The sequence below is a fragment of the Xiphias gladius genome, chromosome 19 (genome assembly GCF_016859285.1).
Source record: "Xiphias gladius isolate SHS-SW01 ecotype Sanya breed wild chromosome 19, ASM1685928v1, whole genome shotgun sequence".
In the NCBI taxonomy this organism is placed as follows: Eukaryota; Metazoa; Chordata; class Actinopteri; order Istiophoriformes; family Xiphiidae; genus Xiphias; species Xiphias gladius.
The window spans coordinates 17785059-17808955 of NC_053418.1; the positions used below are offsets into that span (position 1 = coordinate 17785059).

General features: G+C 41.3%; 2 protein-coding genes across 6 annotated transcripts in view; both read right to left on the reverse strand.

Annotated features, from left to right (window-relative positions):
• The window catches only part of si:dkey-40c11.2 (drebrin-like protein A), a 29938-nt gene extending 29804 nt beyond the window's left edge, over positions 1–134 (reverse strand). The window contains exon 1 of the mRNA XM_040156174.1: positions 26–134. The gene's annotated coding sequence lies outside the window, so the exon portion shown is untranslated. The remainder of the gene's footprint in view (positions 1–25) is intronic.
• Positions 135–6044: 5910 nt separating this feature from the next.
• The window catches only part of rhobtb4 (Rho related BTB domain containing 4), a 44413-nt gene continuing 26560 nt past the window's right edge, over positions 6045–23897 (reverse strand). For all 5 annotated transcript variants that reach the window (XM_040154489.1, XM_040154486.1, XM_040154487.1 and 2 more), the window contains 8 exons: positions 21818–22003; positions 20601–21420; positions 20167–20386; positions 18998–19116; positions 13704–13854; positions 13346–13434; positions 12961–13066; positions 6045–12293 (listed from right to left, as the gene is read on the reverse strand). In XM_040154489.1, the coding sequence (XP_040010423.1) occupies positions 12115–12293; positions 12961–13066; positions 13346–13434; positions 13704–13854; positions 18998–19116; positions 20167–20386; positions 20601–21420; positions 21818–22003 (1870 nt within the window). In that variant the 3' untranslated portion in view covers positions 6045–12114. The remainder of the gene's footprint in view (positions 12294–12960; positions 13067–13345; positions 13435–13703; positions 13855–18997; positions 19117–20166; positions 20387–20600; positions 21421–21817; positions 22004–23897) is intronic.

Below are 23897 nucleotides of genomic sequence, written 5' to 3' on the forward strand. Positions count from 1 at the left end.
AAGGCAACCACGAAGCAACACGTACAGATCATAAAAATCAGTCTCATGCATTCCCATTATTCTGTTTTTCACTTGGTAACCGTTGCTTTCTATTAGACAACTCGCCAGCCCATCAACTGCTTTACTCTTTGACCGACACTTGCTGGACAACAACTTCTTTAACACTGCTGCGTTAAAGCAAGGCAGAGCACTGGAGTTATTTCACCACTATTTACATAATACTGCTAGCAAATGAATGATAGCTGAGGGTCAACGGCCTGGATCAATCTAATAAAATCATCTATCTTGTATTTTATTGGTATTTTTTCTTAAAACAGTTGTGATGGCTGATCTTTCTCTTGAGCAAAAATGCAGAATAGGAATTGTTGATATGGTTTAGAGGGGCCACATGGGCATCGAGGCAGCTTTTGATCTGTCAGTCTCTCTTTGTCTCTGTTTGTCCTTGAATTGGCCCCCACTGACCCTTAGCAGACTCCAGAGAAGCCATTTACAGTGCAGGCAATCTCTGAACCAGCCAAAGAAGGGCCAATTTCATGGGAACTGAGTCTGATGCAGGCTGCACATAAAAAAAAAAGGAGCAGGAGAGGCTGTTTCAGTGTTTAGGAACAGCTGGGGGTCTGTTCAGTGGCTGCCCAACAGTGACACTCACAGACACCCAAAACTGACCACAGGATCACACGCGCGCACACACAAACACTGCCTTGCACTGACGCGCAGGCTCGCACATACACAACTGTGAACGCTGGACAAACTCCCCCCAGACGTGCAAACACACTCGTGCACTGCTATTTGACTGTGGGTCAGTGGCATGAGGGTTTAAGATCTTGGATTAAGGGAATGTTCCTGAGCTCTGTAATTTACTTAGCAGCCATTCTTAGATAATCCAGGACAGATGTAGAGGATAAAGGTCACCGGTTTTTATTTTCAGATGTGTCAGGCTCAGGCTGGATTTGACCTCATATAATTTGATTTCAGATCATTTTCCCCTAACATTTAATACCTCATGCCATGCTTTTCACTGCTGGAGATACTTCACAGTGGCTGAGTAACCCTTTGGTGAATATTGGATTGACACAGTCACCTGACACAATCACCCATGAAAATAACCCCTCCCGTATAAGGCAAAAGAGTTTCCGTCTTCATCTTTATATTCCTTAGCTTTGGGTACATTTCTCACTGTCAGAGTTGCAGCTGTTTTTCAATTATGCCAGAGTCAGGTAAATAATTAATAGGTCTAAGATCCAAATATCCAAATACAAAGCAGTTTTTAATAATTTAACACTTTCAGTATTTAGATTAGAAGAGAGCAAGCCACCATAAAAAAAATAATAATAATAATAATTAGTTTTAAAACAATGTCTCCGGTGTTTTTTAAGAAGTAGTAAAAACTCAAATCTGGCATTACACTTTGCACCTGTTAAGCTTCACTGTATCACTTTTTGTTTGAAAAGGTATTAATTTCTCCCCAAAAGATCCACATCTTGGAAAATTGTTACCGTAAGTTGTGTAAAAAATGTTGCATAGTTGGTTATGTAAGCAAGCATGCAGCACAATTCCTGGCCAAAACTTGCATGCCAGAGCGACAGGGGGTATGACATCCCCATGCCACTATTATTCTTACAACTTCCTGCTATTAGAGGCTCTCCTGCCCTTCCAGCCTCTCAGCCCTTCACTGTGGATGTGAACTGCAATGCTGTTATGCTCCACTTCAGAGGACTTTGGTATTTCCTCTGCTGGGGTGCGGTGGCAGCTGTTGTTGGAGATGGGGTCTAAATGTGGGAATGATTCTATGTCCAGTGGGGATTTGGACATGTGTGTGTGTGTGTGTGTGTGTGTGTGTGTGTGTGTGTGTGTGTGTGTGTGTGTGTGTGTGTGTGTGTGTGTGTGTGTGTGTGTGTGTGTGGGTATGCACTAATGGGGGTTTTCTCTTCATTTACCGAAACTCCTTCTCTAATTGTCATAGACGTTTTGTTCAGCTTCCTGCCTTCCTGTCCTAGCCTAATCTAACAGAGTGTGGGTGACAGAGTGTTGAGTGGTCCATGCAACATCCTCTTGGAGTTTTTTCAGAGCACTCTTCAATTCAGAATCCATTCATGAACATGTCTCTCTAATAATTCGTGGACTACTTGTACATTTGATGATATGTGGCACTGCATAACACGTAAAGCATAATCTCCCTCTGAATAGACAAAATAAACTTCTCTTACTAAACAAACCACTTCCATATAGGCATGGATTTGTACAAGTTCTGTTTTCTTGGGGCGTATCGAGGCCTGCGTGGCAGGTTTGTGTGCTCAGACCTGATGGGTCAGATATGTGTTTGGGTTCAGGGGTCACAGCTTGACCTTTGTCCTCCTGTTGTCCTTACACCTCACTAATAATATGTTTCCATTGCTCCTCTCTCGCTTTGAGAGGCCAGGGCCCACCTACAGTACCTCATTATGTGTGCGTACGTTCTTTCATATTTGCGTGAGTATGAACAGTTGGACTGGCTGTAATCTTCTGTTCTCGTTAACATAAATATAGCCTTTCCTATGACATTATCTCGTTTTCTTTTGAATTTACTGTTTCATAGTATGAGCTGCTGGAATGTGTCCAATCTTTTAAGTGCCATTTGTTTAGATTTAGGGGCAGCCAAAGATGAATCCATTTTCAAGGTTTAATGCTCACTGTATGATGATTTTAAGGCTATACTTCAGTTGTTCTTCATTCCTGTTTCTTTCTGGGTGAATGACTTAATAAAATGAGCTGTGTTTTTATGGCATATTTTATGTGTCAAGATTGCGACAGAAGACAGAATTCCATGTTTTCAATGTAATGTTTTTTGTAAGAAGATATTCTCTTCTCTGTTTTGTAAGTCCATGTGGGCTAGGAACGGTGCTTGGCACAAATAACATAACCAAGTAAGTGTAGCAAATCCCTTAAGTCGGTTTTCAATTTACTATATTAGGCCTACTTGTTTCAATGAGAGAATGTTTTTTACTTCAGCAGACTGATGACACCACTGTCTCACCCCCTCCTGTTAAAGTAACACTTACTGTAGCTCCGTGGAGGAGTCATGCTATTCCTTTCCTGGAGGTAGATAATGAGGTTTCATGTGGGAGAGGCACACTAGCAGTGATGATACAACTCAGTGGAAGTTAATCACAAGTGATACGCCTGTAGTGTACATGCATTTGCCTGACAGCTGAACTCAGAGACGTACCAGCAGCTGGGGGCCAGCAACACCATGGCGTAGCCTTGAAAGACAATTGAGGTCAATTCAGGTGCCAGACAGTCGTGATTAGAGAAGGAAACAACAGATATATGAGGCAAAGTAAAGTGGTTTGAAAGAGAAAGAGAAAGAAGATACAGAGAGCACACACATGCCCATAATAGTCAAACGTACCATTTGCCTGTGGTAGTTTGTGTGTGTGTGTGTGTGTGTGTGTGTGTGTGTTGTGTGTGTGTGTGTGTGTGTGTGTGTGTGTGTGTGTGTGTGTGTGTGTGTGTGTGTGTGTGTGTGTGTGAGAGAAAGAGAGAGAGAGAGAGAGGGAGAGAGAGGTCTACACATTTTCTGTGAATCTGGGTGTCTCCTCATCAGGCTTCCAGGTGAGGTCACTGCTCAGCTATGTGCCTTCACAACAACTGTGAGATATCTTTCCCTTGAGTCTCAGCGTGTACATGAGTGTGTGCACGTGTGTGCTTGTGAGTCTCTGTGTGCTTGCATGTGCTGCGTTCCATTTCAAATCGAATTTTTACCTTTGTAAACGTGAACACGCTCACTGAAAAACAGGATTTTCCAAATTGACGTTCCTTTCTCTTTCCAATTTGTGTCATTAGTAATGAATAAACCCAAGCTTTTGACTTCCTCGTAGTTTACGAGGTTGCCTTGCTTCAGTGAATTATGACAATCATAAACAAATGCCAGGGTAATGCGGAAATAAAAAGAGACCACAAATCTCTGTTTTAAAAAAAAGGAGCTCCACGTCTGCTTTCCCACACAAAATACAACACTTAAATTAGACCACAGTGTCAGAATGATAAAGTATTCATAAACGTTGCTTTGAGAGGCCCTGATTTAGAGGTGTATGCATGTGTGTGGGGGGGTAGACAGTTTTGTTTATGGAGGAGACCTTTGGGAGGTCTAGACCAACATCATGTAGATGAGACACGCTTGGAGGAGGGTGAAATATACAGAGGAATTTGCTGTCACTCCTAAACCAAAAGGACCTCCTTTGCACGTTAGGTATTACTAGTTGGTCCACTTCTTTATAAATGTCCGTGGCATGTTCATGCTTGTGTGTGTGAGTGTGTTATTGTATCCTTGAAGGCTTTGAAGCTCTGAAAATAATTTCTTGCCCTTGATCCGCTTATACTGTGAGCACTAAAAAGTGCTGTCGCAGGTTTGATTAAGTCGTACAGCCTCTCCGAGATGTAAAGCTTTTTCCCCCTTCTCAATCATATTCCTCAAGGCCTCAAGCCTCAGCAGGAATCATAGACAGAATCTGCATGGTCCATGAAGACAGTGTTTAGTCTTTTGCTCTCAAATTCAGATCTTCTTATCTGCTCCTGAGGGAACACTGGAAAATTAGAGCCAGATGTGGTGATGTCAGTGCGTGTCGGTGACTCAAGCCTACGAGGCTGCGGTGCGAGAGCAGGGGCAAGGTCGGTGGGAAATTTGAACACAGCCCACGGATCAAACAGCTGATGCAGCATAAAGGTCTGTAATCAGTGTTCAAACAGATGCTCGTGACCATGGATGAGGCTGAGGCCACTGCTACGAACGCCTGCTAGTAAATTTCTCCATTTGCTGGAGAAAGAAGGGAAAACTGGCTGTTAAGAGTTCGTCGGTTGGCAGATTGATGGTGTGATTTCCTAGGAGAGCCCGATTGTAACACACATGCACACGTCAGTGAGGCCTATGGACACAAATATCCCACTGCCCGCAACCACCACCTTCCCTTGTCACTCTCCCAAAGTTACCCATCATCAGCCACATCACTAAACATCACCATGGCAACACTCAGCCTTCTCCCCCAGTGCTTCTGCGGCTTTCTGTGATCCCTTCCCAGACTAACTCAATTAAAAGTCTCAGCTGACAGCTTGTTGATCTTGATGATGCACGTGTTCAGCTATATCCAAATTTCCAAGGGAGCTTAAAAGGACTTGTAAGAATATACGTATATGAGAGGGCAAATACTTGGTGATTTCGAAGACAGTTTTTATTATCAAAACTGAACAATTCAATTTTATGAGATAATTTTGTTTAGTAAAAGTTATAAGGGTGTTTGAGCTTGGAGCTTAGTTCCAATGAAGACCGATTAGGGATCATTTAAAAAAAACATGACATGTCTTTGTGGCCCTGAAACAGTACATATGTATGATCCCTAGCATGTCATACAGGGCCCCAACCAATGTATGTATGATACGTCTTTGTTTTTGTTTTTTGTTTTTTTATCATGTCAACAAAATAAAGAGACTGTTTGTCTGTGTATGTGTGTAAGGAGCTGAAAGAGGTCCAAAAAAGCTTTAACTTAAACTGGAAAAACCAGCAGGTTTTTCAGGTATGTCTGAGGCATAAAACTTCATTTTAATTGGATTGCTGTAAAAATAATATAATTGGTACACAAGCTATTCCATTCAAAAGTATTCCATCTATATTTCACACAATAAGGTTGCGCAGTTGTTGTTTCTCCACTAGGTGGCACAGCCGCATCAAATTAACAGTATATGAGAGTCTTGCATTCATTGTGTGATACAAAGGGTCCAGAAAGACAAAACACAAAGAAAAATAGACTGTGCCCCAACCCCCCCTCCCTTTTTTTAAATTCTCTTCAATTTAATATATTTACTTTTTCCAAACCACATTTTCTACAATGGGTCACCTAGTGGACCACATCCATCCACAGTACAGATTAATGTACAAAGAATATTCATATAAAATATACTTTTCAAATGTTATTTAATTTTCATTCTTTTTCATGCAAAACTATCAGTGGATATTTTTTCTTTGATGATATAAACGTAGAAGACTATCTTTCGGCATTTCATAGCCAGTAAAGTGGGTGCAGTTTGAGTTATACCTCAAACTTAATTATTACCTAATATGTTGCTTGAATAGAATAAATCATAGAAAATAAATTAAATAAAATTTTAATGTGCACCTGGATTTTAAAGGCAGTTTCAATGGGCAGCTAAATTCATCACTTAATTAGAAAAGTCTTTAGCCCAATTTTGTATTTAGGACTTTTTATCATTAACCGTTTCCCATGTCTTCATTTATAGTGCTACAGTAAGTCTTGTGTGCTTTGTCTGTAGTCATACTATTCTATTGGTAACTGGTATTTTGTCTATTGGTAGTCATCTGCTTTAGTATATACATGTGTTGACTCACATTTTCTGAAACCATGGCTATTCTTGTTTTTACAAACTCTAAATACAAGACAGAAGCTGTATCCTTCTTCCTGTTCTGGAAATTCACATTGTCTGGCATTGTATGTTGAAATTAAGTAACAGCAAGAGGAACAAAGAACATACTCAGATATCAGAAGAGTCTATGAATTACACAAAAAAACACAATATAACAAACATGTGAGACAAGTTTGAAAGATTAACCGTTTTAATAAAATCCATGTCAAACATCAAAATACTGAAATGGCAAGAAAGAAAAAAAAAACGTCTTTCTAATTTTATTTTGGAAATTTTGTATAAATCACAGTGGTTCAAAAATATTACAAATTTTTAGTTTCAAAACATTTTTTGCAATAGCAGAGCAGCAAAACATTCTGATTATTATCTTGAAAGCCCTTAATAGTTTGTGAGTGTGGTGTGCTCTTTCTTTTGCCTTTTAAATGCTAATAAAACTCATATGAGCCAATGGAAACAAAAGTGCATAACAATACTATATAGTATGTACGATCCACTTCGAAATTACAGTATAGACCAGGGGTTAATTACACCATGTCCGTCTATATAAACACTCTACCTGTCCTGGGCCTCTCCGTGCATACAATCCTATGTACTGTATACACCAACTTAGTAAATAGATACAGTGTGCTGAGCAATTATAAGGTGAGAAGTTAATTCCAGCTGGGACTCACATCAAATTTACAACACTGTACTGTACTTTGGAGAACAACTATGTTCATTAAAGCATAATATATGTAGTTGTCAAAGCTCATATCTGCCTTTAATCCAACCAGTAGTTCACAGATGCTGTTCCCCAACTAGAAATACGCTGACTTTATGCATGATTGCAACACAGTAAATCGCAGGTAAATAGTGGAAGCAATAGGGTACACTACTGAATTTGGCTTAGCGAAAAAGAGATCATGAGAAAGTGGAAAAGTAATAAGATATTTTAATATTGTTGAAGAAAACTGGTAAATACAAAGACTTAACATACTTATCAAAAACGTAATATTAGGCTACATAATCGAAAGTGCAGGCACCTGAAAGAGTGCGAAAACATTATTTTAAGATTGCTGGTTTGCTGGGTTTCTTGGTCATTTCGTAATTTAAATCCTGTGTCGCGTAGCTTTAGAACAGGTGATATTACACACTGAACTTGTAAAGCTCCATATCTTATTTTATCACTGGAAGTTATCACTATGACCCTGATAGCCAGTAACTGTTTTACACCGGAAAAAATACTAAATAAGCATAACCCAATCTACACAAGCTCTAAGATACTGTACATTAAAGAAAGCTGCCTGCTATTATTTCCGCGCTCACACCTGTATTTCTTGGCTTAATCGACTATTATTCGAGCCCAGGAGGCTGCAGGTGCAGTCCCGTTAGCATGTACAGAGCCGAAAGAGTGAGATTTCACTGAAGGCACGGCAAAGAAGACACCAAAGACTAAAAACAAGGTGTTCTCTAAGTCACTAGACCTCATTAAAAAAAAAAAAGGAGGTCAGGCCAGCTAAGAAGGAAGAAAAGCGCCACCTAAAATAACTGAGGAGAATGTGAGAGTAAAAAGGTTGTAATGGGATCCATCCAGACAATCCAAATGAATACCACAACCCCACATCCAGCATCAGAATGTGACGAGATGTAACTCGGGCCTATAGGGGTCAGCGTGGGGAGAAAATATTGAGGGTTGAATAAAGCTAACAAGATTTTAAATTTCCATCCATTTCCATCTCTCCCTCTCTGTAAATCTGGGTTTCTCAACCTTTTCTGGCCTGGGACTCCATTTCAATTTCACTATTCTCAGTTCTCACTCAATTAGTATTTCATTTATCTTTTCAATTTTAGAAATTTCCCATGACTCCATGAGCATATCAGGTGACCCAAATAATGTCAGAACCCCAAGGTTAAGAAACTTTGCTGTATGTACACTAACCTATGTCCAACACCAGAAACATGCATTATGCTTTACCCAATTCCTCTGACATTACATGCAGGCTAAACCAAAACATTATACTTGGCTTTCAGCCATTTAGGACATTCTTAAAATACGTGTATTACAATATTTGATTTCATTTGAAATTTTGCTCATTATGCTTTTCAGTTGTATGCCCTTTACCCAGTATCTTAAAAATCACAAGAATAAGCTTGACTGATTGTATTTACTACAATGACAGTATAAAAGGGACAGCTATAACACTGCACAGCAGCAATAGATGCTCTGCATTAGTTTTTCAAGCAAATATCTGTAGATGTCCCAGCATATTATTTAAAGTTGTATTTTTAGTGATGCTACCTTAAGCTGAGCTGACTTGTGCTTAAAGCCGGGTAGCAAGCTACTGTGCGGTTCAGTGCCAAGCAGACGTTAAACAAGAAGCTGGATAAGTCATGTTATTCAGGTCCTCACTGAGCAAGTTGAGGGAAAATTGGAAAGACTGGTGGAGATATTGTGCTACAATCATCAGGTTGAGAACAAATCTTACATAAGGAAAAATTCATGCTAAGCACAGGAAGGTACAGTAAAAAACAAAGAAAAAAAAAGAAAGTGCATTCCAACACCAAGTGTTATTATAATGACAAAGTTAGGCCACCATGCAAATTAACCACATTCCAAAAGTGGCTGCAAACTCTCAGCGCACAGGCCAGCCAGTGCTCATTAAAAACCTTCGCTTTCTCAAAGTCAGTGGTTTTGAAGTTACACCGCAAGAATCAACCTGATTCCTTTTTATCACTGCCTATCAATCACCTGGTGAGTGGAGAATCCCAACCTTCATGTGAGCACTTCTACGTCCAAATAATTACCAGTCTAGAAAAAGCATACTAATCAAAGGCCATGTGATTCGACCCACCTACTGTACTAAACTCTATCAAGAGACTGATTCAAGGCCATTTCTTTCCGCATAAAACAAGCGGTAGGTCTAAAGATTCTCCACAGGCATGGCTTGAGTTGGCTCAAAAATCCCCTCAAGCAGGACAATGGCTAAGAGCGCATAAAGCACCATAATCCATTTTACATTTATATACATGGCCATTGTCTACTGTATCCATCATGTCAGCAACTGCAGACAACCTGTCTGCAGGTTTGAACTAAGATATTGCTAAAATCCCAAACTAGTTTTAAGTTTTGTCCAACTATAAGGCACGTGGACCAAGAGAAGAGGCTTAATGGGTCAAACCGAGCATTAATAAGACAAATCTAATAGCCATCCTTTCTATCGGGAACTAGAAAGAGGCCAGGAAAGTCTATCAAAAACTGTCCCCCGACTTTCTCCTCTTTAGGTCTCATTTCTAAATTCCTTTAGCCCTGTGCTTGGATGAATTTAAATATCCATGTAATAATTTCAAAATATGTAGGTTGCATGTAATGCTGACTGAGACTTATTCACTTTTACTCCACTTTCACTCTTTTCAGAGCAGAATCAGCTCAATTCTCACTTGGGTCTCATGAGATCCTATCTGACTTCTATTTCAGTAGCTGACAATGACTTTAACACAACTCCCATGGAGAACGGCAGAACACACCACATGTCTCACACAATCTATCTATCGTCTGCAGTTACCTGGGTAAAGCTGAGGTGCGCAGACCCACAAATAGAACAACGTGCTAATAGAAACTCATCAACACAAAGTCTTGTTTTCACATTAAGTAATAAAGCCCAAGGAAAGTAGCACCCTTTGCAAGAAAATCAGATTTGCTCTCATATGCAGTTGTATATCAAACCATTTCCAATTTGAGACAACACTCACAATTGCAAATTCAATCTAAAGTAATATTATTTTCCTGGTTAAGGTTAAGGAAGCAAAACAGATCACATTTTTTTTTATATATATATCTAAAAGCAGCAAAAGACAGTAAAAGGTTGTAACCACTTTATGTAAAAGCAGAAATCTACACATTCTAAAAACAGTGACCTATTATGACCTCTTGCAGACTGTTGAAGAAGAAAAATTATGGTTAAAAAATTCTCCTTTGTCAATTTGAATACCACATTAAATTCCTGCATGTTAGTCGCAGGTAAACACTAAACTAGACAGACGCTTAAACTGTGAACATAAAATCGCATCAGTGACTGTGCGTTCTTGTGGACACTGTCTTACTGTGTCTTAAGCACCATTTTCAATTCCAGCAAGAGGAATGGAAGGCAATGTCCAGCAGTGACACCTTTCTCTTGACACCACAGAATGAAAGTGCCACCACGAGGAGGGATTCAAATATATCATACGGTCTCTTTCACCTACATGCCACTTTTTCTTCTCTCCTCCATGCCGTCTTGTCAATATCGGAAATAGGGAAGCAGAAACAAAGAAAGTGAGGAAGAAAGAGATCAAAAGAATCACAGCTTTGGTATTTAGAATCAGGTGAAAATTAATAGTCAGGTATAGTTTTTAAATGCACTAATAACACTGTGGATGTGCTTTAGCTTTCTTCTAACACTTTGCAAGGACTGAAGTTACACTTATGATTAATAACTGAAACTACAATAAAGAAATCACAGGCAATAAAACTCCTGTTAGTGTGAAGGTCAGTGTCGGGGCCCTGAGCAGTGCTGCCCCTAGTTTTGTAGGGGTGTAAAGGCAGGCTGGCTGAGGTGCTCGAACGCAACCTAGTGTTCATGGACGTTACAAGCGCATTTGTTTAATACTGTATCCATCATTCCTCCATGGCAGAGGTATCAAGTAAGGCTAGCCCTCTTTACCCCCATCAATGCTATAGAGTGGTCACTTTGAATGTCTCTGAGGTGCAGTTGGTGAATCCAACTCATCAAGGAGAGCTTGCGTTTTGCTTTTTTGCAGGTGCGGTGTGCAGGAGGGGGCTGTGGGGGCTGTAGGGGTGGATGATGAACACCAGGGGCCACATCAGGACTAGACTGGAGGTTAATAGCTAGGATGAAGCCTCCTGACTGGAGGAGCAACTTGCTAACAGTTTTAACATCACCCTTACACCCATATCTGGGCTCCAGATTAGCAGTCTGATCTTTGCGGTTGCAAGGGCAATCATCAAAGTCCTCAACACTTCCTGGGAGTAGTGTGCACCATTTCCCCTGATAACAGTGTCCTAGAAGGCGCAAAAAAATATATAAAAAGGTCAAATAATATCAAATAATAATAATTACATTGTCAGCGTCAGTTCCCGGGAATCCAGTGCTGGTTTAAGAGGGGTGGACCTTGGGCAGGGGTCTGTGTGTGCACGCTAACAGTCTGTGTAAAAGTGAAGGCAGAGGTAAGCTCCCCAAGAGGAGCTTCAGTGGTCAATGTGTAATAGTCATTAAGGTCAATGTGAAGGATGGAGACTGAGAGAGATAGAGAGCCCTTGCTCCCAGTCCAATCACTCAAAGGCTGGGACACTGTGAGTGCTGGTAGAGGGACAGAGCTCTTGTGGGAGGGACAAAGGGCTGCACTGCAACGCCGTAGGCCCTTATAGATCAGGGTGTCTGGGAAGCACTCAACTCGGAAGCATCACTCAAAGCGCACACATACACTCCCCCACATCCATGCATATACCCTTCAGTTAAGTCCACACTTGTCACACAAGCATACCAAAATCCACTCATGAAGTCACCCACAGTTATCCCACACATGCTGACATTCAGGCATAGTAGCACTGAGGGTCATTTCTCCACTGGGTTCAGAGCCAGTCTCCTCTATATGTGTTACAGGGGAGTTGGGTCTCCTGGGTGTGATGACCCAGTTTAGGGTGAAAAAGTCAGTGGAGGACACCCTTTAGGAGACATGTGGAGAGGAGGATGGGTGTCTCCAAAAACACCAGCCTCGTTTGGTGTGTTGCTTGCGTAAGATCTCCTCCTCGCGCTCACGCTCCTTCTGAGAGCGCAGGTAGCGATCCTCCTCCTTCAGGAACCACACAGGAGGCCAGCGCTGCTTCTCAAAGTGCCTCTGGTTTTCTACAGAGAGCCAGACAAAGATATGTACAGGGAAGTCTTTTCAGATATGCGCTGAAGCAATAAGAGTGGATGAGAGATCCACGTTTTTTAAAAGAGGACGAACCAACAAAGAACAGTTTTTGCAAAGCGAGGGTGGAATAATAATACCATTTTAAAAAAGTGACAATCGACATCGCAATTAAGGTGTGAGGACAAGTGAACGAGGAAGTGAAGCAATAGAGGTCACGAAGGATTCTTTTACACATAAAACCGATGAGATTAAAAAGTTTTAAACTTTCTAGCAGTGGTTGTGGTTTCCTTTGATCACTTTACAGCATATTATTTATATAATGTGTGTATTCACATCTTCAGGAAATGTGGAGATAGATGTTGCCTGTAATGTACCTGATGCAAGACATACTTTTTCTGTTGCTTTTTTTTGTTTTGTTTTGTTTTGTTTTGTTTTGTCGAAAAACACAGCCCATGAGGGGCTTATGTGTGCTTGCTATGTACAAGTCATACCATGCTACAATCCCGTAGTACTGGGCCTAACCCAGAAAATTAGTGTTTTTGTTCAAACTAGCACTGCAAAGCGAAAATTGTAAGAAATCTTGTGAGGGGAAAGCTTCATGTATGAAAGGGGTTTGACAGAGGCGGTTCAGGGCAAAGAGAGGTGAGGTGTCTGTACCTGGAGACATGGCCTTCATGTCTTTGGGAAACTTGCGGCAGATGCTGTTGTAGTTAGTGCAGATGTGATGGAGACACCAAGCTGATAGTTGCTTGGCATTGTGAAACTGCAAAAGGAAAAACAGAAGAAAATGAGGAGAAATTACAGCTGTGAAAGAAGAGGTATGATAAAAAGTTAAAAGGTCAGATAAAAAACAAAAATTGAAAAGATTCAAAATTAATTGAAATTAATTTTATGGTAAATTGCCATGCATCACTGTAAATAAAAATCTATTCCTTTAGCTAAATGGAAAAAAAAAAAAAACAATACAACTTAGAATGAATCATTTTTGAATTACAAATTAATTGTTATTTAAAGGACAGAGAAACATTTTGCTGGAACAGACCTGTGCAATTTCGAGGTAAGCCAACACCTGTCCATCAATGTCAACTCCTTTCACTGCCAACTGGAGAAGCTCATCCACAGCGTGCTGCTCTGAAGATGCACAAAATGTACATATAATGTCAATATTTACTGTTTACATGCAACACTGACATAGGCCTGCATTTTTATCTTCCAGTCATAAATTCTGGCAAACTGAATTAAACACACCTCTCTGCACCTGCAATCTTTTACTAGGTCAGTGATAAAGGGTAATATTTGTGCACAGGTAAAACATTATCACAACCATATTCTGCTACATACAGTCAGTACAAGACATTCAAGTAAATGAGTAGTCTTAATACTCCAGAGAGCAAATTTACCTGTGAGAGCGACAAGGCGCGGCAAACAGAGACGGTTGGCCAGAACAATCAGTTCCATTGGCTCTAGACCAGGACAGGGTGTCAGCAGACCACAGTACAGGAACTCCAGCACCCCACGCATACAGGCTGTACTGGTGTTAGGAATGGATACCTGGGGAATGACCAGATCGAGAGGAAATAGGAAAAACATGAGAAATTAAAGACTGGAGATCAATTAAGAAAATGACCAACTCAGGCATTCATTTTCATTAAAATATGTATTTACATGAGTTCATTCTAGGTCATTATGCACTGCATGTGTTTATCTTTTCCTGCACTTGCACCTTTGTGTTGAGATACAAAACAACATGCTGGTTAAATCATACATGCTAAATTAAGCGTACTGGCAAAAAATTTGTGCTTTCGCATGAAAACAGTAATATCATAGAAGGCAGTCCTGTGGATATTTGGAGGTAAAGGGCAGAGGACATCCTGCTCTGGTCACATTCCCTTTGATCTAGGCTCAGATGAAAGCACTATCTGGGGGCTAGTAATGTGAGCAATATGGCTAATGCTATGTACCCCAAAGCACAAACAGGCAAACTTGCTACACTGAGCAGAGTGAGATGCAAGCTCCTTAATGTGCATAAAAGCTAACAACCAGATTTAGACCCTGTCCACAAATTAGACACTCAGGCAGGCTGTAACAATGTTCTCCAAAGAGACAGACGGTGCATCATATTATTCAATAAATCTATGGACATACTTACAGATGTACTCAACAAGTTTAGGTGATCATTAGTGATGACTGAAACACTCCAGACATGCACAGTTAACCATGCTTAATAGCGGAGCAAAAGTTAAACTTTATTGCCAAACCAAAGTCCACCATATAAACAATCACCTACAAGTGCATACAAATGAGCAAGACCTTTTAGTGGGCCTAATTACTGTAAGTCAGACCAACGGCAATTCAGCGGCAGGTAACAGGACGAAAGAAAGGTAAATGATGATAAGAGTGATGACCTGACCCCTCCAGGAGCTCTCTGAATGTACCCACTGAGGAGCTCATCAACCTCCACTCCTCATAACCAATTAGGAGAATGTCAGCTTGGCGTGACCTCTCGTTATGACTAAAAAGTCACAACACCAAGACAAGGGTGGTCTCTAGAGCTTAAAGTCCCAGCAGGGGCCAGGAAGCATTAATGAGTGGACACAATCACAGTGACAGGACATTTATGGATAAGACCCATCAGCCGTACTGGAAGGTGTTCTTTTGATCCTCCTAGTGGTCAATTATGAATTTAAGTTAAGTTTATTTGCAAACCCATGAAGCTTAGGGTCAGAGTGAAGAAACAATGATAAGATTGCAAATGTGATATCAGTCCCCAAAGGGCTTGAAGCTGAAGCTGAATCCTTCACTGAACACATCAATGCAGTGGACAGCAACACCAAGTTCACTTGTGAGGATGTCAATGGAAATAGCCTAGCCTTCTTGGATTGTGCGGTGCACATCAAGAACAACAGAAGCCTCAACATTGAAGTATACCGGAACCCCAAACACAGATCAATACCTACTGTTTGACTCTCACCACCCACTGGAGCACAAACTGTGGGTCATCAGAACCCTGAACCATCGGGCTTACAACGAAGCACTTACACCTTGTGGTTATCCCAACTGGGCCTTCATCAAAACCACAAAAAAAGGTGGAACAGACAGAGAAGAAAACTGCAATTAACGAAATAACATTGTCGTTCCCCTAAATTGCTGGATTATCTGAAAAACTCAGGAGGATCGTCTACAAACATAATATCGCTGTGCATTTCAAGCCCAGTAACACTATGAGGCAAAAATTTGTCCGACTAAGGACAAAATACCCAGGCACAGGCAGAACAACGTAGTTTACGTAGTCAATGCAGCGAGGAATACACAGACCTGTACATTGGGGAAACTAAACAACTGCTAGATAAGCTCATGGCACAACACAGGAGAGCCAATTCCTCAGGTCAGGACTCAGCAGTCCACCTGCATCTTAAGGACAAAGGAAACTCTTACAGGACTGTGATCTACACATTTTGGCCAGAGAAGGCCAGTGGTTTGAAAGAGAAGTGAAAAAGCCACCTTTGTCAGTCTGGAACAACCGTCACTAAACAGAGGAGGTGGTCTGAGAAACCACCTGTCATCTACCTACAATGCAGTTCGATGTTCACTCCCCAGACAGCTGAACATCAATCCACACCAGTAATCATGTGACCTCAACAACTCACATGATGGCAGGGTGGGTCAATGACGGACCCTAACGACTCTCAAGGTGTTAGCACCCATCCACACCTTGACCCATGTGATCCTAACGACTCACATGATGACCAGGAGGGTCAACGACTCATGTGACCTCAACGACTCACAATTGTTGCCGATCTCACCAGAGGATGTTTAGAAGCCTTTGAGATGAGAGACGAAATATCTTAATAGAACTTCAAGCAAGTCCAGTTGCCTTCAACAGCACTTACAGAATACCATGACCTGGATGACTGAGAATCTTCACAGAAATACCACAGATAAGGTACAAAGTTTAAGAGGAATAAAATAAAGGTAATTCTGTCTCTACAGGGAAAAAAGTAAGTCTTTATGCAGATCACAATTCTTGTTGACTCTCCTGTTTCCTGTTTTCTCATGAGCATGACAGAAGCTTAACAGGCTCTCACATTTGACAAGCTGGGCTTCTCAACAGATAATATTCCACTGTGATGCACACTCACAATGTGAACACAAATCCACTGGCACACACCTAGAACATAATCCAGGGGTGTGACATGACACGCTCAGTGATCAGTTTGTATAACTACCTACACAGACAGCAAACCTCAAGAGGTGCCTTTTGACTCATGCTTTTTGATTACTACACCATAGCTAAAATCATTTTAACTGTGAGTGATGGTCTTTTGAGTTTTTCACAAACATGCTTATGTATGAAATGTCTATAATGTTGCTAATACCAGTAATTCTACAAATAATAATGGGCGTATTAAATCTGTTCCAAACATATCTTAATGCTGTTCTGGACACAATTAGAATAGCCATGGTATCAAACAACAGCATGAATGTGTGAGCCTAAAAATACTGAGAAGGAAGTGTCACTTCAGCATTAAAATAGAACGAAGCTGGCTGATCACATGCTACTCTCACAGTTGCAGAATTGAAGGTTCTCTGAATTTTCATATAATAGACTTATATAATGCTCTTCCCACACCTAAGAGAACAGTTGTAATATTATAATATGATGATATTGTCTGTTCATATTCATAACCCATTAACCATTTTTTTCATTGATCATGTTGTTTTGTCCTGAAATGACCAAATCCCACTCATTTTGTGAAATCAATTTTTTTTTTTTTTTACGGTTGAAGAGCTCTAAGAATTTTTCCCCTGTACAAAATCTGAGTGAATGTGTAAAACTGGGGAGAAGTGGATAGTTGCTGTGTTAATATTCATATATGCATTGCACTTGATTTGTTTTTGAAATGGACTGAGTGAGATACGTCTTTGGCTGCAATTTGTTCACTCAGTGTCTTAAACATATAACCTTCAAATAAGCGTAAAACCAGTATATCACCTAGATATGATTCCACTGGAATTTGATGAACAATAATATTTAATTATCACCCTAATTTACCAGAACTCATCTTTTCATTGTTAGATTTTGACATTTGTTTTGTAAATCTCCAACATCAGCATCTCAACATCAATACTTCCTCCAGTATTGATTCTCTTTCTAAGTAACTGAATAGAACTAGACAATCTAATGTGTCAAGGTTGTACAATTGTATTACTGTGTCCTGTTCTAAAAGCTCTGCTTCTGTTGGAGGACCGCTGTTAAGTGTTTGAGCAAGAATTTCTGCTCAGTTCTACTGACACTGCCTCCCAAACTAACATTTATCCATGAAGATATGTGCCTTAAAGTCAAAGGCATGTCGATTCTGAAAATGCTATCTGCACATTAGCAGCACTCTAAAGGCTGCATCTTTGCCTTTCCAAGGAGAAAAAAAAAGTAACAGCCTGCTGACATATGTAATTCATGTAATTGTAATTCACTAATTACTGCAAAGCTTTTCAGCACCTAAAAAATGCAGCTACATTTATATGCAATTACAAATATACTGCTCATTCACATATGTAAATGCTGACAGCTTCGTTGTGCAGTTGGTCTTTGAGTCTTTGTCTACAGGGCACCTGGCTTCTGTGCTGTGCCAGCTTCATGTCATAAACAATGCCACAATTGTCGCTAACTTGGACCACATAGAGTAACCATAGACACCGGCAGCCCACCAGCAGCAAACACTGTGCCCCCTCAGTGATGCTGATGTCCTGTTTTCACAGTACCCTCGGCCACAATAGTCGCAATGTTTTTTTCACACCCACTCACATAGTGTGTTCTGGAATAAAATCTGGGCTATCCAACTGGAATAACAAGAGACAAAATATTTTTCTTCCCCAGTTCTACATATTTTTTTCTAATATGCCTTCTATAATTATGATCTTTGCACCTAACGGGATTATACCACATTTTTACTCCTCGTCTGTCTCTCTCTTTGCATTTCTTTCTTACTTCCAATTCTTCTGAGGGACTGAATCTACGTAACCTAACACTGCTGACCTTGAAAGTAACCATACCCCCAGGGGATCTGGTTCTGCAACACAGCCCGGGGAGCATCTATGTAAAGACAGCCAGAAAGATGAACTTCCTCTCTGGTTAGGTCAGGTCCGTTGCACAGGCCCTACCCCACGGAGGAGTACCGAACGACCAGAAGCTGAGCCTCAAGTGAGCATATGCCTGAAGAAACAAGACCCGCCACTTGAGGAGGGCTGATCTCACAAGAGTTGCCCTTCTGGGCTTACTTTAGGTACTGAGACGGGTTAGTGCAAAATCCTCATTTGCAGGTGAAACAACAGTTTGTAGGTAAATCTGATAACAGGCCTCAAGCATCTTGAGCTGTAAACCTTCACATACTGGAAGCACACAATGAGAACACGGACACACATGCAGGTTACTCTACACTGTCATTACACATCTCTAGAGTAATAAACCTTATCCAAGTAACCCATTTACCTTTACCTCTTTTATTGATTCTTTTATTAGATGTTAGTGCTGTCGTTGACACATGCTTAGTACAGGTAGGTGATTAGGTTGCCCTTAAAGGCTGACCTGAGGTTACTGTTGTAAATTTCCCAAGATTCGGGACACAGAAACTAAATCGCTCCTCAAAACTTAAATGTAACTCCATCCTCAAGCTCTTCCCAGTATGTACGAGCTCACCTCCTCGATGTAGCTTTCCATGAAAGAGCCGCGGAACATGGCAGCCATCCAGTCGCAGCTAGAGATGAGCAGGGGCTTGTGGGCCGGGAGGCAGCCATCGTCCAGCCGGAACACCACATCTAAAACCGGGGTGGGAAAAGAGCATTCATCTCGTGGAGTGCCACAGAAGCCCAAGCTACAGAGGGGGAAAGACAGACAAGGCAGACATCCATACACACGCACAGGCAGACAGAACGCCAGACAGAAACACACAGAAACACAGACACAGGTAGACAGACAGAGAGATAAATTGACAGAAGGACAGAACAGCTTCTGACACAGAGTAAGGGAGGAAGAGCAGACGCAGGGTAGTAGGTCATGGAGTAAATCCTTTGTGGACTCTGGACTAGAGCTTTGGTAGTCTAAGTGTCGATAGGAAACATAGCAACTATTTAATGAAATAATCTTTCAAGGGGCTACACCTGAAAGCAAAGGAATTCCTCAAATAATAAATGGAAAAAAGCAGATTATACATTATACAATTGTTAAGATAGCTTCATTTATCAATAGAATCTCTTAGAAGTATTTTAAAGGAAGATTCCCAATGTTATAATCAAGAGAAAGTATATAAAGAAGTGAATGTAAGACAGGCTTTGTTCAGAGAACGCAGATGTCTGGCATTGACTGCAAATGCTGTGATAACATGCTTACACAACAGCATAGGGGGACAGACAACACCACACAAACACAAAAGACAGGAAGCACACAAGAGCGAACACAAGGCAACCAAACAGACTAAAACAACAGTCAGTCATCAAATCACTTGAATAATTTAAAAGGTTTTCAGAAAACAGATAAACCAGAACATACAAAATGTATATTGTATAGCAAATATTCAATGGCAAATATATACGGTATGAGCACATGTACAAAGTATGTACATTTCCAGAGACTGACAGAGAATGCTGGAAATTAGCAAAATCTTTTCTGTCTTTCTCAGACTTTGTCATTATCAGCCTCTTATAATCCTCAATTACTCCCTCTCACATACCCACACATACACCCACGCACATGCACACACTTTTAGACAAGCACACAAACACCTACTGATGCAAAGATGGAAAACATCTACAATGACACAAATGCTATTCAGAGTATTGAGGTATTGAATGGTTTGCACAGTGGTTTACCAGCAAAGGTCCCTTTATTGAGACACTCCTTGATGCGGTTGGCTCTGCGGACATGGAAGGCCTTGGTGATCTCCTGGTTCATGAAGCTTTCTCTGTTCAGAACATTGGCGACCATCATCCGCAGGTCGAACACCTCAAGTAGCTCTGCTATGGTGGCCACCTGCATCAGATCCCCTCGGCCCTCATCCAGACTGCCTGTGTACAGGTACTGAAGCACGGCCTGAAAACGGAGCGAATCGAAAGGTCAAATATACAGCTTTGGAACAACTACAAAAACACCAAAAGGCTGTTTTTCAAATGACGCTAAGTTTGTAGCCTGCTGTAATGATGCAGAACATCTCTAATGCTCACACCACAAGAATTATGTTACTTTCCCCTATTATGTATGAATATACAGTATTTTTCACTAATCTTGTTTCTTTAAAGTCCATCACCTTGAATGGTTCTTCCTGTATGAGCGCATCCATGGCTACCACAGTCATGAGTCGTGGTCGTCCAGTCATCGGATCATCAACGTGCTCCAGACACACACTCAGGAACCCCCTCCCCCATCCTGAAAGTGCTCGACCAGTCCCTAGTGCTCCCAGGGAGTACTGGGCTCGAGACGGGAGCGCATTATCACTCTGGGAAGTCCTCAAAGAGCCCTGCTGGAGCAGCTGGGGTCGATTCAGGCCCCGAACTCCTCCGTCAACCCCGTCTTTATCAATGTCCAGGCTCTTAGTGCGCCCAGCTTGCTCCTTGGCTCCTCTCCTGCTCTGCTCATCTTCCTCCCCACTCTCCAAGTTTTCCTTGCTCTCCTCCTCCTCCCCCCTCGGCGCCACAGATGATCCACCAAGATCAAGGGTGAAGAGGTCATAGAACTTGGAGCAGGATGTAGCCAGATACACTTTGTGTGCAAAGACGCGAGTAGTGCCACCGTGCAGAAGGAAAAGAACATCTGCACACAGTGGCTGGCAGAAAAGGGAATCAGGGCCCTCGCCACCCGCGGGAGGGGGGTCAGGGATGCCCACTATGGGTCGTGGTGGGCGAGGAGGCAGGAAGGGTGCCTGGAGAAGGGGCCTCTGGACCTTTTTGAGGTGGGACTTCCAGAACTGGAGGTGTCGACGGGAAATCAGGGCGGCTCGGATGGCATTGTCAAAAACATCTTTGACTCCAAACTGGGCAACAATGCTGGTCTCATAATAGGGTATCCCAAGTTCCTTTGCCACCTCATGGCCTCTCTCTGGAGGAAGGATATCTGTAGGTTTGATGGGTCTATGCGTTCAGAAGAGATAATGATTTTGATGATGACTGTGTTCAGATAAACAATTTAATGCAAACAAGGGGCTATATCAACAATACTAAAATTTATGTAATGTGAGAAAAGGTTTTCTTCATCTGAGGACTTATTTTAACAACATTTACTTATACTTTATTTATATCATGCAAGAGCTGAGATGACAGTTAACCAATGGAATGCAAAACAGCACAAAAAAAATAAATATATAGATATATTATCCACAAAATCAATCAATAATGTAGAGAAATAGTCAGTGTCTTATCTGTGGTGATTCAGTTACTGTTATGCTGTTATTACTTATCACTGATTAACTGGATAAACCCCACATGCAGCTGAATGCCGCCATGGTGCAAACTCTATCCAAAGTCTCACTTGGCCAGGGGTCGTCGTGCACGGTTAACTGCATCCAGGTCGGCATAGCGCAGATCCAGCTGGCAGCCGACCAGGATGATTGGGGTCCGGGGACAGAAGTGCTTGATCTCCGGGAACCACATGGTGCGGACGTGGCGCAAGGAATTGGGATTGGCCAGTGAGAAGCAAAGCACCACTACGTCAGACCTACAGGTAGAGGGGGGAGACAAAAATGTCTTCATTTCATTTACTTACAACTTAGCAGAGTTCACGGGTGAGATGTGAAAAAGATGGCAGAGGAGAGCTGATTTGTTGTGTCATGAGCAAGAGATGTCAGCAGAGAGAAGACATGCGCACTTTGATGGAGTGAAGGGGACAGAACAGAGAGAAAGAAAAAAAGGGGTCAGTACTGAGTCACTGAACATGTTGTCACTTTATATTAAAACATGTGTGATATGTGTATGGAAGAAGCTTGTTCAGCTGCTGCAAGGAATTGTGGGAGAATGGACAGTGCCATTGAGAAAGCTATGAGGTGGGCCACAAGATGCATGTATGTGTGTGGGTGGGTCTGTTTATGTGTGTCTGTGTGTATGAGTCTGGGCCTCTGGGCTGGTGATCTGTGTGGCCCATCTCTCTCTCTCTGTCTCTTACGTAAATCTCCCTAAGCCCTCCAAGGCTACATAGACCACAAAGAGGAGGCTAAGAATAGATCAGCATACACATATACACATAAATTCATTTCCTCAACTGATGTGTTTGATCAAGCATATAGCAGCCCTTACTTACAGCTGTTCTTTGATGCTGAGATTTCTGTGGCATGCGGGCCCATGTGTGTTTCTAGGTAATGTTTGATAGAAGTCTGTGTCAGTTACACAAATCATTCAGTATCAGTACAATGCTGAAAAGGCAAAATTCTAAAATTCCTAAAAGATTTACTTCTTGAAATATCACAACACAGGGCTTTCGACCCCGACAGCACAAGACCAGGCTTATATTACATTAGCATCACTTATGTAGCTTTTGTGCTACATTAACCATCACTGATAGCCTTCAGATAAAGAAATCTATTTCCTGTTTTGACATTCGTCACGCATACAGTATTCAACAGAAGATGTGAGATGCTGAACTGAATTTTGAACTTGAGCAGCAGTACACACCACTTAAACCTGCTCTTATTTCCCTCGGGCAAAATACATGTGCTACAACAAACATGGCCTATTTACTGAACAGACAAAAGCTCCACTGTAAAAAAAGTGTTAAAAATCTTATCTTCTTGTTTTATCTAGTATTTAACCATAAAGGCTTAACCATAACTTCACTTTGCACAAATCAAACACATAGACCAGCAGAGAGAGATAATTCCACTTGTTTTAAATGAAATTTCAACAGTTTAAAGTGTTTGAAAATCCTAAAATAGTAAATATCCTTGAAGAGGTTATATAAACAACTTACACTGCATTAAAAACATAGAAGTATATAACCTGATGTCCTCTCTTCTCTGAGGAAAATGTAATTGAGTGAAAAGCTGAATTACTAAGGAAGACACACAGTACTAAACCAACGGACTGACAATGGACATTTTTGCAGTGTAGACACAGGTTCCATAGTCGATCATTACTTTCACTAATGTAATCTCTGAAAAGCTCCTAGCCCAAGGACATAATATATACTGCCAAGGCATTACATCACAGCTCACACACAAACAAACACATACTGGAATTCCCATTAGCACTTTGTCAAAGAATCATTACCATGGCTTAGTCCGTTTGAGGTCATGTAATGTGTACATGTCTTTGCTCTCGTGGTAAAGAACTTAAGCCTTAATGCCATAGTTGGGGCCCATGTACCTTTATGTTAGCATAGCATTGTACTTGCCACCACCAATGTAGAGACTAAGGGGATGCACTTTGCTGGACACAACTTTACAAATGCTTCCAGCAGGGCCAAGGAAATATGAGCCCTAAAAGGCTTTGAAACTGTCCAATCTTTACTCGTCTTTCAAAAGCGGCAGTTTGAAAGTCTGAAGTGAAGGTGAACGTCAAAAATCAGAAACCCCAAGAAATACCACTGCTGCTTTGCACTGCACAGCTACTGTGGTTTA